Source organism: Podarcis filfolensis (genome assembly GCF_964270895.1).
Source record: "Podarcis filfolensis genome assembly, chromosome: 1".
Taxonomy (NCBI): domain Eukaryota; kingdom Metazoa; phylum Chordata; class Lepidosauria; order Squamata; family Lacertidae; genus Podarcis; species Podarcis filfolensis.
In genome coordinates, this window is record NC_139604.1 from 88,853,766 (window position 1) to 88,868,023 (window position 14,258).

The 14,258-nt window shown below is 40.7% G+C and overlaps 1 protein-coding gene and 1 long non-coding RNA gene across 9 annotated transcripts in view; one reads left to right on the forward strand and one right to left on the reverse strand.

Moving 5' to 3' along the window:
• Positions 1–14,258, forward strand: part of RAD51B (RAD51 paralog B) — a 314,446-nt gene that overhangs the window by 237,990 nt on the left and 62,198 nt on the right. The window contains exons 11-12 of one of the 8 annotated variants that reach the window (XR_014545847.1): positions 12,126–12,174; positions 12,447–12,578. The exons of 6 other annotated variants lie outside the window; for them this stretch is intronic. Coding sequence is in view for 1 of the 2 variants with exons in the window: in XM_083605391.1 (XP_083461517.1) it covers positions 12,126–12,174 (49 nt within the window). In the remaining variant the exon portion in view is untranslated. The remainder of the gene's footprint in view (positions 1–12,125; positions 12,175–12,446; positions 12,579–14,258) is intronic. One more of the 8 variants, XM_083605391.1, reaches the window with a different exon arrangement.
• The window catches only part of LOC310759085, a 54,857-nt gene continuing 43,623 nt past the window's right edge, over positions 3,025–14,258 (reverse strand). Inside the window, exon 6 of the long non-coding RNA XR_014546196.1 lies at positions 3,025–3,790. This is a non-coding gene — a long non-coding RNA (uncharacterized lncRNA). The remainder of the gene's footprint in view (positions 3,791–14,258) is intronic.

Below are 14,258 nucleotides of genomic sequence, written 5' to 3' on the forward strand. Positions count from 1 at the left end.
AGAGAGAGGAAAAAACAGTGATGAATGCCAGAAGAGATACCTCTCCAATCTCCCTTTGTCAGTCTAACAGATTGTAAGCTACTGACAGGGTAGGGAGTGGGGAGAGATAGTGAATACAGTGGTACCTCGGTTTACAAACTTAATCCGTTCCAGAAGTCCGTTCTTAAACCGAAACCATTCTTAAACCGAGGCGCGCTTTCCCTAATGAGGCCTTCCGCCACTGGTGCCCTTCCACTGTTCGGCTTCCGTTCTTTTTTTTTTTTTTTAAATATTTTTATTTTTCCATATAAACACAATACAACCAACATAAACATACAAAAACAAAAACAAAACAAAAAACATGTATCATTTCATATCCTAATTTCATATCCTATCTTCCCCGACTTCCTCATGCTTCCCCTTTCTGTATTCCAAATTCTTATCGATTGTTCAGCAAATCTTCCCTTATTTTAATTTAAATTTAGACTATTCTTCCTTATTTTCCTTGTCTTAACCATTGCTAATAGTAACCATTTACTTTCCAGTCCAACATCATTCTAACTTTCATTAACTTTATGATATTTCTTTAAATAATCCTTGAATTTTTTCCATTCTTCTTGCGCTGCTTCTCTTCCCTGGTTTCGGATTCTGCTCGTCATTTCTGCCAAGCCCATATAGTCTATCACCTTCATCTGCCATTCTTCCAGTGTGGGTAGTTCTTGCGTCTTCCAGTACTTCGCAATGAGTATTCTAGCTGCTGTTGTAGCATACATAAAGAAAGTTATATCCGTCTTTAACACCCCTTGGCCGACAATACCCAAGAGAAAGGCCTCTGGTTTCTTGGGGAAAGTATATTTAAATACCTTTTTAAGTTCATTATAGATCATTTCCCAGAATGCCTTAATCTTCGGGCAGGTCCACCAAAGATGAAAAAATGTACCTTCAGTTTCTTTACATTTCCAACATTTGTTGTTAGGCACATGGTAAATCTTTGCAAGCTTGACTGGGGTTATGTACCACCTATATATCATTTTCATAATGTTTTCTCTTAAGGCATTACATGCCGTAAATTTTATCCCGGTGGTCCACAACTTTTCCCAATCAGCAAACAAAATATTATGACCAATGTCCTGAGCCCATTTAATCATGACCGATTTAACCGTTTCATCTTGTGTATTCCATTTCAGCAGCAAATTGTACATTTTGGACAAATTCTTAGTACTGGGTTCTAACAGTTCTGTCTCCAATTTTGATTTTTCCACCTGGAAGCCAATTTTACTGTCCAGTTTAAACGCTTCATTAATTTGATGGTAGTGGAACCAATCTCTCACCTTCCCTTTTAATTTCTCAAAACTCTGCAATCTCAATTTGTCCCCTTCCTTTTCCAAAATTTCCCAGTATCTTGGCCACTTGGACTCCATATTTAACTTTTTAACTGCCTTAGCTTCCATTGGCGACAGCCACCTTGGAGTTTTATTTTCCAGCAAGTCTTTATATCTGTCCCAGACATTTAGTAGTGCTTTTCTGACAATATGATTTTTAAAACTTTTATGTGCTTTAACCTTGTCATACCACAAATATGCATGCCACCCAAAAATGTTATTAAAACCTTCCAAATCCAAAATGTCTGTGTTTTCAAGAAGTAGCCATTCTTTCAGCCAGCAGAAAGCTGCCGCTTCATAGTAAAGTTTAAAGTCTGGCAGGGCAAACCCCCCTCTTTCCTTTGAATCCGTTAGTATCTTAAATTTAATTCTGGGCTTTTTGCCCTGCCAGACAAATTTAGATATGTCTTTTTGCCACCTCTTGAAACAATCCATTTTATCAATTATTTGCAATGCTTGGAACAAAAACAACATTCTTGGCAATACATTCATCTTTATAGCTGCAATACGGCCTAACAAGGAAAGCTTCAAGTTGGACCAAATCTCCAAATCTTTTTTCACTTCTCTCCAAGTTTTTTCATAATTATCTTTAAACAAATTCACATTTTTAGCTGTCATATTTATACCCAAATATTTCACTTTTTTAACCACAGTCAACCCTGTCTCATTCTGGAACCTTTCCTTTTCTATCTGTGTCAAATTTTTCTCCAAAACCTTTGTCTTCGACTTATTCAATTTAAATCCTGCCATTTGACCAAACTCTTGAATTATTTCCAAAACTCTTTTCGTGCTAGCTTCTGGCTCTTGCAATGTAAGTACTAAATCATCTGCAAATGCTCTCAATTTATATTGTTTAGCTCCGACCTGAATCCCTTTAACCAACTGGTCCCTCCTAATCATATTAAGCAAAACCTCCAGGACCGATGTAAAAAGTAATGGGGAGATAGGGCACCCCTGACGTGTCCCTTTTTCAATCTTGAACTCTTCTGTAACCACATTATTTACAATTAGTTTGGCTTTCTGTTCAGAGTATATTGCACCTATACCATTTTCAAACCCTTGGCCTACCCCCATCCCCCGGAGGTTCTTCAACATAAAACTCCAAGAAATGTTGTCAAAGGCTTTCTCGGCATCCACAAATATCAAAACAGCTTTAGTGTTTATGTTCACTTCCAGCTTTTCCAAAATGTCAATTATATTCCTTACATTGTTCGACAAGTGCCTTTTTGGGAGAAAGCCCGCTTGGTCCCCGTGAATCTCCTCCATCAAAACTCTCTTCAGTCTTTTTGCCAAAATATCAGCAAAGATTTTGTAATCCACATTCAATAACGAGATGGGTCGGTAGTTTTTAAGTTGGGTCTTTTCAGTCTCTGTCTTTGGTATAAGTGTAATGTAGGCCTCTCTCCACGTATCGGGTGCCCTTTTCCCCTCCATAATCTCATTGCAGACTTCCTTCAAAGGTTGTATCAACCCTTCCTTCAAAACTTTGTAGTATTTGGAAGTCAGTCCATCCGGTCCAGGGGATTTGCCCAGCGTCATGCCTTGAATGGCATCTTCTATTTCTTGTGCTGATATCTCCTGGTTCAATATTATCTTACTTTCATGCGAAACCTTTTTCAGCCCATTTTCCTCGAGGAACTGTTTTTCAGCCCATTTTCCGCCACTGGTGCCCTTCCACTGTTCGGCTTCCGTTCTTAGACTGAGGTAAAGTTTGCAAACCGGGGCACTACTTCCAGTTTTGTGGAGTTTGTAAACTGAATAGTTTGTAAACAGGGCTGTTCTTAAACCGAGGTACCACTGTATATAAAATAGGTCAGCTTGAGAGTAAACTTTGTTAATTGGTCACATAGGGTTCTGATCATCTGGAGAAACCCTCAGAGTTTACAACTCTAGAAGGCCTTGGGCTTCAGTGAACAAGCCAGGTATAGCCTCTTGGAAGACTGACTCTTCCTATTTACATGAGTGCTATGAGAAAGAGAGAGCTAGGTCAGAAAGATTTGCTTGTACTATGACTTTGTTTTCTGCATCGGGCCATACTATCACGAGGAAGGTTCATGGAGCGTAACGCCCTTTGAGGAATTAAATCTGCTTTTCCTCTAGTACCATGGATGTGATACTGCATTACAAACAATGGATTCAGGAATAGAATGAGGGAACAATGGCAAAGCTCATTCTCTACTATTCCCTGGACTGTGAGGAGCACTGATCAGCTGCTGGTTCTCCGGCATGTAACCTGAGCCCCTCACTCAGGACTGTTAGAAGCATATGTAGCTTGTTCAAGGCTAAGAGGGCAGGAGGCCAGATATAGAATGCACTAATGGAGGTGACAGGAGACTGGAGTTTACAGCCAAGGTCAGCAGTGCTGGAACAGCCTGTCTTCAGCTGGGCCATTAAATGGCTCAGATTTGTTCAAATTTGCTGTTTCCTTCCTAGCTGAAAAGAATAGTAGAGAAGAAACAGAATTCAATCTTAATATTTTTCTTTTAATTGTTTAATAATAATAATAATAATAATAATTTATTTATTTATTTATTATTTATACCCCACCCATCTGGCTGTTGACTTTAAAAGCTCAGAAACGCTCGCCTAAGTGATGCTTCAGACCATGAACAATACACAATAAACAGTTGGAATCTGGGCACTGCTTGTGAGGAAATGAGTGGAGATATTGCACTGACATGTTAAGCAGCCCTGCTACTTTTATCTTATTTATGTCCAGGCTGCCTCACAGAGCAGTACACCACTTTGTTTATTCCACTGGCTTGAAAGCTTCAAAATGTGGCAACTCTTTTGTGGCCTTCGTGTGTGTGTGTGTGTGTGTGTGTGTGTGTCCGTCTGCCTTTCTCTAAACTCTTGTTTTCTCCAAGGAATTGTGTTCATAGAATCATAGAATCATAGAGTTGGAAGAGACCACAAGGGCCATCGAGTCCAACCCCCTGCCAAGCAGGAAACACCATCAGAGCACTCCTGACATATGGTTGTCAAGCCTCTGCTTAAAGACCTCCAAAGAAGGAGACTCCACCACACTCCTTGGCAGCAAATTTCACTGTCGAACAGCTGTCGAACACTGTCGAACAGTGTTCAGGGACATGTGTGTAGGTTTGTGGGAAGGGAAGGCCTTAAACATACATGTCAAGAAGGATTCCTAAGCATGTATCCAGGGGTGAGGCCAGAGGGGGGAAAGTGCGTGGATCAGTGCATGTGACTCTTAACGTTGTACAGAAGGTTATATTCCAGTCATGCAAAGTGAAAGGTTACCACATCCACGTCTTTCTTTTCTCCATCCCGACAAGCAAGAGGCAGTATCACAATTTAGGAGCACATTCCAGCCACAAACACACTCAAGGAGGGCGTGGAGCAAGGTCAGTGAGGGGTGTGTCCAGGGAGGCCTAGTGGCTTGGCTGGTGGAAGTCTCCTGGACAAGGTAAAAAGTCCTGGGGATTCTCCACCCTTAATGTCTCTAATAAGAAGAAGAAATCAACTTCAATGAATCGTGTTTCTGCTGTCACGGGACTCGGCAACACTGCAGCCTTCTCATGGAGAAAACCATGGATTCTGCCGTATAATATCATCATGGTGTGAGGAAGGTTATAGGGCATCTCTTTGCTTCTGTAGTTATGCAGAATGGGACTTCTTGGCAACTTAGAGCGGCACAGGAAGAAACCGCTTGGTGTCCTCATGGCAGTGCAGAACGCTTCCTCTGTTCATGTAAAGAAGAACTCTGCCAAAGTGGTTTGAGCCAAAGTCAGTAACAGTTTATGACTTCAGCCCCCGGCTCAGAGGATGTACATGCATGTATATATATATATATATATATATATATATATATATATATATATGCACAAATTGACACAGCAAATAGTCCTAAACAGAGGAGAAGGTAAAATGCTTTGACCCAATTTCAACAAAAAGCACATCCATCACTCTGAGCTGTAAGTAAAAATACCGATATGATTTTTGGGGAGGGGAGTAATAAAAGACTTTGAACTCCCTCTGCTTTCATGCAGGAATGGGTTTGTGGGCAGCAGTTAGCTCTGGTGCTTCTCTCCTAACCTACATGTGCTTTGGACCCCATGCCTACAGCCAGCACGCCTCTTGATCCTGCTCTCCAGCATGTTAGTTTTAGCTCTGCAAGTTGAAAGGAAGGACACTTTGCTTTGCAAAAACCTAGATTGAGCAAAAAGATACTCTCACACAGTCTGTGATATATTGCCTTTATTCTATCTATAGCTAGAATGCTGTTCTCATAGTTCCCATTTTAGGATTGCTTCATCCATACCAGGAAGTTACGAGTTTTGTAAGACTAGGTGGTGATTTGAGACCAAAGATACCACCATAAGATGAAATGTAATCATCTTCTTGTATTCTTTTCTTTTTCTACCTCCCCTTTGTGGCTCTGTTGCTTTGCCTTCAATAAAATCCTAGATATGAGCATTCCAAGATTTGGATAAGCAGCAGAACCAAATTAATAAATGTGTACCTCATTCTTGTGAAATAATTGCCTCAGGTTAATTCAGATAGCTTGAAACTTTAAAATTTCAGGCCCTGACCTCTAGCCCTGTTCTAGCAAATTGGTGAGCCATGATTTGAGATTCCAATGCAAACCTCTTTTTAAAGAATCAGCCTCATCTTGTACCCAGTCTTGTCCCAAAAAATACATGCTAAGGTGCTGGTAGGCACTTTCTGTCCGTCTGTCTGTCTGTCTGTCTGTCTGTCTGTCTGTCTGTCTCTCTCTCTCTCTCTCTCTCTCTCTCTCACACACACAACCCCAAAATATAGAGCTCTAATAACCCTGTGACCAAACTTATCAACTGCCTTGTTTTGCTTTCAGTATTTCTTGTTTTGTAGCAGTTCCTATATTTTGGTAAACATGCTTTATTTTAGAATATCTGTTTTTTATTTTAAAAAATAATAAAGAAAAGTAATAAATTTAAGAAGGAATCCAGCTGACTTTACATCTTACTGTTTTGTTCTATTATAATTTATGTAGCGTTTATAGTATTCATAGTATCTGAAGTGCTAGGTAAAGTTGCCTCAAAGTAAAACTGTTTTCCACTGATTTTTACCTAGCACAAATAACATCAAAGTAGAAACTGGGGGGAAATGTACTTTAAAGGTAACTAAAGGGAGATTTTTTTTAGTTAATCCCAAGCTACCTGTAGATTCTTGAGAAAATGTTACACACTTGCTTTTTTTGCTACCCTAACTCACTGGAGAAGGTACATTAAAAAACAACAGCCAGTGAGCTCAGCTTTGGGGCCCCTCAACTCAATATTACAGGTGAAAGGAAACCACCTTATGTTGAGATACACAGGCAGATCCAAAATGCCATGCCAGGGACATGCTTCTTGACAAGATATAATGCACAGTATGTATTTTTGTCAGAAAGCAAGATGGGCACCTTCATGCAACACGTTAGCATTCACATCCAGACTGGCAGAATCACCAATGTGAATTATCCTGCATCTTGGAACAATGTTGAGATGTGGATTCACCCTCTCTTTTATCTGACCTAGCTCTCTTCCCCCACCCAGCAGACTTCAGCATACATAGGGTTAAAGATCCTCTCCTCTGCCACTTTGGCTTGGCGCCCAGAGTATTGATTACGCCCCTCAACAATAGCAAGTCATTAGGAGATATTTTCTTATTTGGTCTCACAATTGCCCCTGACACTAAAGCCACTGCCGAGGGGCCTTGTCTTGGAGAAAGCGCAGCAGGAATAATCCAGCAGGGTCAGAAGGAGGGGTCAGAGGCCAGAGGCCAGGACAGGTCAATGCTAGGCACCCAAAGCTCCAAGCCAGTGGAGCAGGTGAAAGGTCCTTTTTGGTTTCACACTAGCCATCCTTTTGGAAACTTAAGATCCACTTTGGGAGATTCAGTGGCTCACAATAACCTGGAGTAAAGGACAGGAGATGACATATGTCCCATAGTTTTTCTCCCAGAAGAAAAGTGGAAAACTGGAAAGGGGAAGAAGGGCAAATCTGAAATATGTCACTGCTTGGGCTTTTCTATGCCAAACATAGCGGAAGAGGAGAACCAGATAGCTTACCCTGCAGCGACAGCCAGTTGCACGTGACTTGGGCTCAGGCTGCCTTCCTATAATCAAATAGCAGCTTTTCCCCCTTGTAAGAGGTTTTTTCCCTGCACTAAAAGAAAATGTCTAGACAGTAACAATAACAACTGGGCCTTGTATGTGTTCAGGGAATGCCTATCAAAATTATTATAAATATATTTGGGAACCAACCTCCAGGAATGCCTCCTCCACAGAAAACTGTTTTTGCACAACTGACATTCATTTCAGCAAGGTGTGCATAGAAGACTGGACATACTGCATTCAGCTGAGTCTTGCTCTTTACGTGCAGTGCAGTGCACTTACCTTATAGTAATAGTTCTTTAATAAATATAGTATACTTCTGAAAAACAGGCCATTGCAAAAAGAAGGTTTAGAAAAAGAAGGTTTTTTAAAGACTCTCTGAGGTGATGCTGAGCAGAACACAAACAGAATGGATTGTAAAATTGGCATTTAAGTTAGCTTCTCAGTTGATTTTTAGGAGGACAGAAAATGTCTGAAAACTAAAGCAGTTGTTTCCATCTGATGTGACAAACTGTTCCTTCTCTTTCCCCCAGTGCAGCAGTCCCTGGATCTGCCAGCTGGAGGAGTGAGAGGTTAGGCCCAAAGGACAGAATAAGTATACACATTCATATCTATGTGCTGAGATCTAGTCTGGCCCTATTTGATTCAAATATACTAGACTCCGAATTTCAAATGGAAAATGCTAGCTCCTATGGTAATGGTTAGAATTGACTGGTTTCACTACACTTTTGAATTCTTAGATCCTCTTTTCAGCACTACTGTAAGATTTTTGTCACTTTTCATAACTTTTCTATCTGTTTCAACATATATATTATGTGAGGCTCAGTAACAGAATCCTCTACGGAAAGATTAGAGGCACAGTTGGTGCTTCCAGATATCAGTTTCTCCAGCAACCACAGTTCCAACACAAGTGTTGGACAGGAACAGGAAGTACCTCAAAGGAAGAAACTTCCTGACATAGGGGTTTGACATGCTGTTGTGCCCTGTTTGACACTACTGCTGTCATGTCATCTGTGCAGCTTCTCCTGTTTTATCTATTGGACCAGCAGCAATTGTCATGAGGACCAGCAAAATCCCCACATGGCTTTTAGGGTAATGATTCAGTGCATCTGGGGCTTGGAAACACATCTGTTTGAAAGCTGCAGCAGCTAGTGGGTATGCTGACCAGTGGATTTGCTGACAGATTAGATCCTGTCTTATTTCTCTAGTAAATTATAATTACAATTTAGTACAGTGAGCCTACAATATTTCATTAAGTAATCTGTGAACCCTCAATTGATGCTTAATCTGCTCTTGATCAGGGAAAATGGTTGGACCAGTCTTGATGCACATCATTCCAAGCAAACTTTGTCTGATCAAAATTACAGACCAATAGATTGAGCCATGATTTGATATTCCAAAGCAAACCTCTTTTTAAATATGTATGTCTCCTTTTGACTCACTGTTATTCAAAAACATACATGCTATTCTGGTAGACACATTCTCTCTCTCTCTCTCTCTCTCTCTCTCTCTCTCACACACACACACACACACACACACACACACACAATGAAGACCTGATTCCTTGTTCACACAGTACATTTCTCATAAAGCTACAGCTGGCCGGAATTGCTGACAATTGTATATTTGACTTGCCATTTTTACCTACGTTTTTCCATCAAATGCATTTCCGAATATAGCAGGAACAGAAATTTTGGGTGAGAGGAAATCAGTATTCATAGAGGCTTGGTACCTGTACACAACTTGCTTCTCCCTTCCTTCTAAATCTAAGCCATTGCAGCTCTCCAGTCTTCTACTTTAGGCTGCTCAGAAAGGCGCACGTTCTGCTTGCTTATTCAAAACCTGCCTCCTGTCATATTTCTGGAGAGAAGAAAAAGTAGCATTCATCTTTTTAAAGCAACACTTTTATTTTAATTGAAACATTCTACAAAATCTGTGGAGGTGGGCATGGCAAAATTTAAGCTAGGAAACATGTAACCAACACCATTTCCCCTTCTGGTCTGACTTGTCACGAAACCCTAAAACCATTCCTCTACAATAACTGTAGATTTCACTATTGTGTTACCATCTCTTGCACACAGCTGATTTTGCCAGTATGAGTTCTGGAGACAAACTCAGGTGCAGGAAATACTCCCCTGTGTTCCCTGCTGAGTTGTTTGACAAGGAGGCAACTGGGTGCTTTCTTGAGGCAAAAGTGAACAGCCCAGAGAAGTGGGCTCCCAGAATCCTCCTCTGTTCTTCTAGAATCGTCACACCCACACTTCCCTTTATCTCCTGTTCTGCTTCCTCCTCTAATCATTCTGTGGCTGCTTGTTTTCTGCCTCCCTCAGACATGGCATTGTGACTCAGAATTGCTGCAGGCACGCCATAAATAGGCTTGTTGGGGAGGGGGGAGCAAGTGATCAGAAAGCACACTTCTCCATCTTGCCATTTGAACTTCAGCTTCTCCCACAATACAGAAGAACACAATACAGGAAGCGCTTGTGTACATCATAACTTAAGATGTATGGTGGAAGCCTCTCTTTTGCTACAAGTAAAAAAGGCAAAGGACCTCTGGACGGTTAAGTCCAGTCAAAGGCGACTGTGGGGTGTGGCGCTCATCTCGCTTCAGGTCAAGGGAGAATCTGGAGAGCTGGTATTGAATGTGGCCTTTTGATCCACGCACTCACAGAAAATATAAACTTCTGTCACACTGTACTTACTGTGCTTGCACATTTTCTTTGTTGTAGAGATTCATTCCACATTGCAAAAACCACCAATTTAAAGCACCTCTAGTTATGGCCCTGTCTGAGAGTAAGATTTCCCTCAATAGTTCTTGCTAATGAAATTAAGCAGCCTTTTAAAAGTTATTGGTTTACCTTTTTTTACTTTTTTACTTTTTGCTATTGAAGTTTAAATTCCAGGTCCCCTTCATTTTATGTACTTGGATTCACTTAAAGCAGTAAGACAGGAAAATTCCATTCTGGCTGTGTGAGTATTTAGCAAGCCCTTATTGCCACAGGACATCCGTTATCTCTCTAAAGTTTTTAAAAATAGAATTATCATCAACAATCTCTCTTCGTTCCCCTGCAGGGAGTCAGTTCAATGGGTTCTTTTCCTCTGTGGATTCTATGAAGAGCTGTGATTGGATTTAATTCATCTAGCAGTAATTTACATTGCTTATCAGAAAAAGAGAAGTGATGTGGTGTGCAAGCAGTTGTTACTTTTTTCAGTCTGTACATGCAGGGGCTAGTATTTTGTGCACCCTCTGCTGGCTTTGTTGAGTAACAAATTGATTCACATAGCTGTGCATGCTGGTGTTTTGCTGATGAGCAACTTTTGCTGATGTTTTGGCAAGATCAGGTGTTGCATAAGCTGTTGATGTTACTTAAAGGAAAGTGCTACATATATTAATTGCAGCTCAAATTGAAACATTGGGGTGGAGGAATCAATGTTTGCCAGTTGGAAAGTAATTTAGAAAATGTAGTATTCCCATGCTAATGTGGTCATAAGCTCAGTGAAGTAGGAAAACATGAAACAATAGTCGTGGCTTTCTGTTTTGTGTGTGTGTGTGCGTGCGTAATGTTATTCATACTATGGTACCTGGCATTCAAAATTGAGACATCAGGAGCTGCTATCCTCTCTTCAGATTTCTTTCTCTCCAACTAATATTGTTTAAGGAGTTTCTTATTCTTAATTTGCCAGTGTTAACCTTCAGTAATCAGTATGGTTGCTTTCTTTTCTTCAGATGTGCTTCTCCTTTCAAGGAACTAACACAATCTTCTTAAGAGCAGCTTGAAGCAGGACAGAGCTATGCTATGAAGAGAACACAAAGTTCCTTGTGATTCCTAGTTTGCTTCAGTCCCGCCAGTGGTGCAGTAATGGCTCTTGGGATTGCTATCCTCATGGGGGGGGGGGCTGGCCTTACTGAGAAGCAGAAAAGGAGGATGTCCCCCTGCATCCTTTCGGGGCAACATCCTGTAAGTTACCTTGTTTAGGGCAGGGTCTGCACATTGCTGAGACACATAGCTGTCAACTTACAGATTTGAAAATAAGGGACCAGCAGCCTCGAAAATAAGGGATCAGCAGCCAGAATAAGGGATCAACAATTACTTTGATAAAATACATATTTTGTTGCGTGCAAATGGCTTTAGATACCTATTAGGTCCATAAATTATCATATAGCATATATTCAACACAAAAAAACAGCAACAATTTGTTGTTGACAAAGCACAGCTGGACATAGAAAGGGCCCCATTACCTTCAGTAGCTTATTTAAGGGACATCATCAATAAGGGACAGCAGCGGGACATGGCACTGGGATAAGGGACTGTCCCGCCAAATAAGGGACGCTTGACAGCTGAGACATTGTGGCAGAGCTGGATAGCCCTAATGAAAGCAAATATGTAAGATGAAATTGGCTGGCTGGCTGAGGGTGGTAACCCATTTGTCCCCTTTACCCTTCCTGTTGATGTATCTGGTGGGTGTCACTGACACAGCTAGGCTTGGGGGGCGGGGGTCAAATTCTGCCTGCTGAGAATTTTCTCAAGATAACACAAAACCATGGATTCTATGGATAGTGGTGAGGATTATTCTAGTGTTTGAATTCGGCCTCATGTTTGTGTGAATCTAGGTTGGTTATTAAACAGCAGATCAGCTTCATGATGATCTAGATGTCCTCTTATTTTCAGTCAGAGTCAAAGTCAGTTGCAGAGAAGCAGATGGAGAAGAAATTAAGAGGTACATGCAAGGGCAAAAGGAGGGAGGAGGGTGTTTTTTCATACATGCAAGCATATGATTTTTCCATATGGATGCTTATGGGTTTTTTCTCTCTGCAAAGAAATAGACTCTTGTCTATTTAAAAAGCAAACATTCCCTTGTGATGACCCTCTAAGGATCTCACAGCTAATATAGTTTTATAAACAGTTTGTAATGTCATGTAGAAGCCTCTAAAAGTACTCTCTTTAGAAACAATGCTTCTGTCTCACATTTCCTGGCATTTTCTTCTGCAGTGCTTGACGTGTTAGTCTTCAAAACAAGATCTCTGTTGTAATGGATTCATCTGCTGCTTTGGGTTGCCTTCATTTGATCGTGGCCACAATCCAGATAGCTGTTACTTGTGCCCAAGGACTTCAGTTTCCTCAGTGAGACTCTTTTTATTATTATTTTAAGCAGTCCCTGGTCAACAAACTGCTTTTGAAACTCTCCCAGTTCCCAAAAGTGGCTATGCAGGGGAGCTGCAGTTCCTTCTTTAAGGAAAATTTATATATCAAAAACCTCACTAGCCAAGTTTAGGTAATTGTACTGGTCTGTGGATCATAGTAGCCTTTAGACAGAGTTTTCTGGTGTCAGATGAGGAACTGATAGCAACTCTAGCCACCCAGTTCTTAATGAGTTTGCATCCACTTCAAATGTCTACATGCACTGCAAACTGTTTATATGCTAACAGTGAGATCCTTATCCTGCTATGATGATTTTATGAAGAAGGGTGAGTTCAGACTATGAATTAATTTGATGCCAGCTGAAACATTGTGCTAAAACTAAAAAAGGATAAAGAATACATTCCCACAAGGAAGCATGGCTCATGGGCATAGAATGTCTTTCTTGTACTAGCCAAATTATTCATCAGCTGCTGAATCGCTTTTGGAGCCCTGGTACATAGAGCTGGCGAGAAATCCACCATAATTGTCCTCTGATTCAGCATCCTCTCTCCTCTCCTCCTCTGCACACATGAGTGAAGTCTGCACTTTGCTGAAAGAGAGAAATTTATTAGCACAAGAGCTTTTCTGTCACAATCTCTTTACAACATCAAAAGGTTTATATCTGGAATGCAAGTTTTAATCACTTTAACAGGTTGACGAGAAATCAAGAATTCTTTGACTGCAATTGGAGCTGTTTCTATGCTGTTTTCGCCATGGAACACAGCAACACTATTTCCTATTCATATAAAGCACTGAGCTCTACCATTTGAAAACATCTTTGGGCGTCATGGGTACTTTCACCGGGGCAGTGGATTATATTCTATGGTTCTAGTCTAAATTCTACTTAACATGTATTATATTTATGTATTGGCTGTACATTTTACAAATAAATAACAGACACAAGCGGAACTTCTGAGAAAGCAGGGTTTATTTTTTTTCAAGTGTAAGGTGAGAAGAGGCCCTGGGGTGAATTTATACGGTGTACCTGGTAACCACAGACTCTTACCAACCCCAGGGCTTCCTTCCCTTTGATAAGTACTGTTTACAAATAATGAAAAGCCTTTATCTGCAATAATTGAGCATCTTGGAAGCCTCAGGTGAATAGGTTAAATGAAAAACAGGTTTGTGTGAATTCAAGTTTTTAGAAGTAGGAGTTAAGTACTGAGTATCAAGTCTATACTTTGTGTTCTTTCTCATAGGAAGAAAATGGTTTTGGAAACACAAAAGACTGTTGGAGCAATAACAGTACAGTGCTACACTGATTACTTTCACAGAAATACATTTTTAATACAATTTTAATTTTCTCTGGTATCTCAACATTCTGGATCTCACATACCTACTTTTCAGACCAGTTCATGGTGTTAAGGATGCATATGCTGGGCTGGACTCACATCCTCCAGCCCAGTATTCTACGTTTAATAAACTATCACATCTAAAAAAGGCCACTCCAGGGTTTTTTTGGGGGGGGGGTATCCTGGGCAAAATGCCCATTGGTGAGTCTCCTCTTCTGTTGATGGATCCTGGTGGGCTTACCTGACAGTGGTGGCAGGCACAGCTTCAGTTCAAGCAGCACCAGCTGACTAAGAACTGCCATTTTAATTTTCCCACAATGCTTGCAGGGTG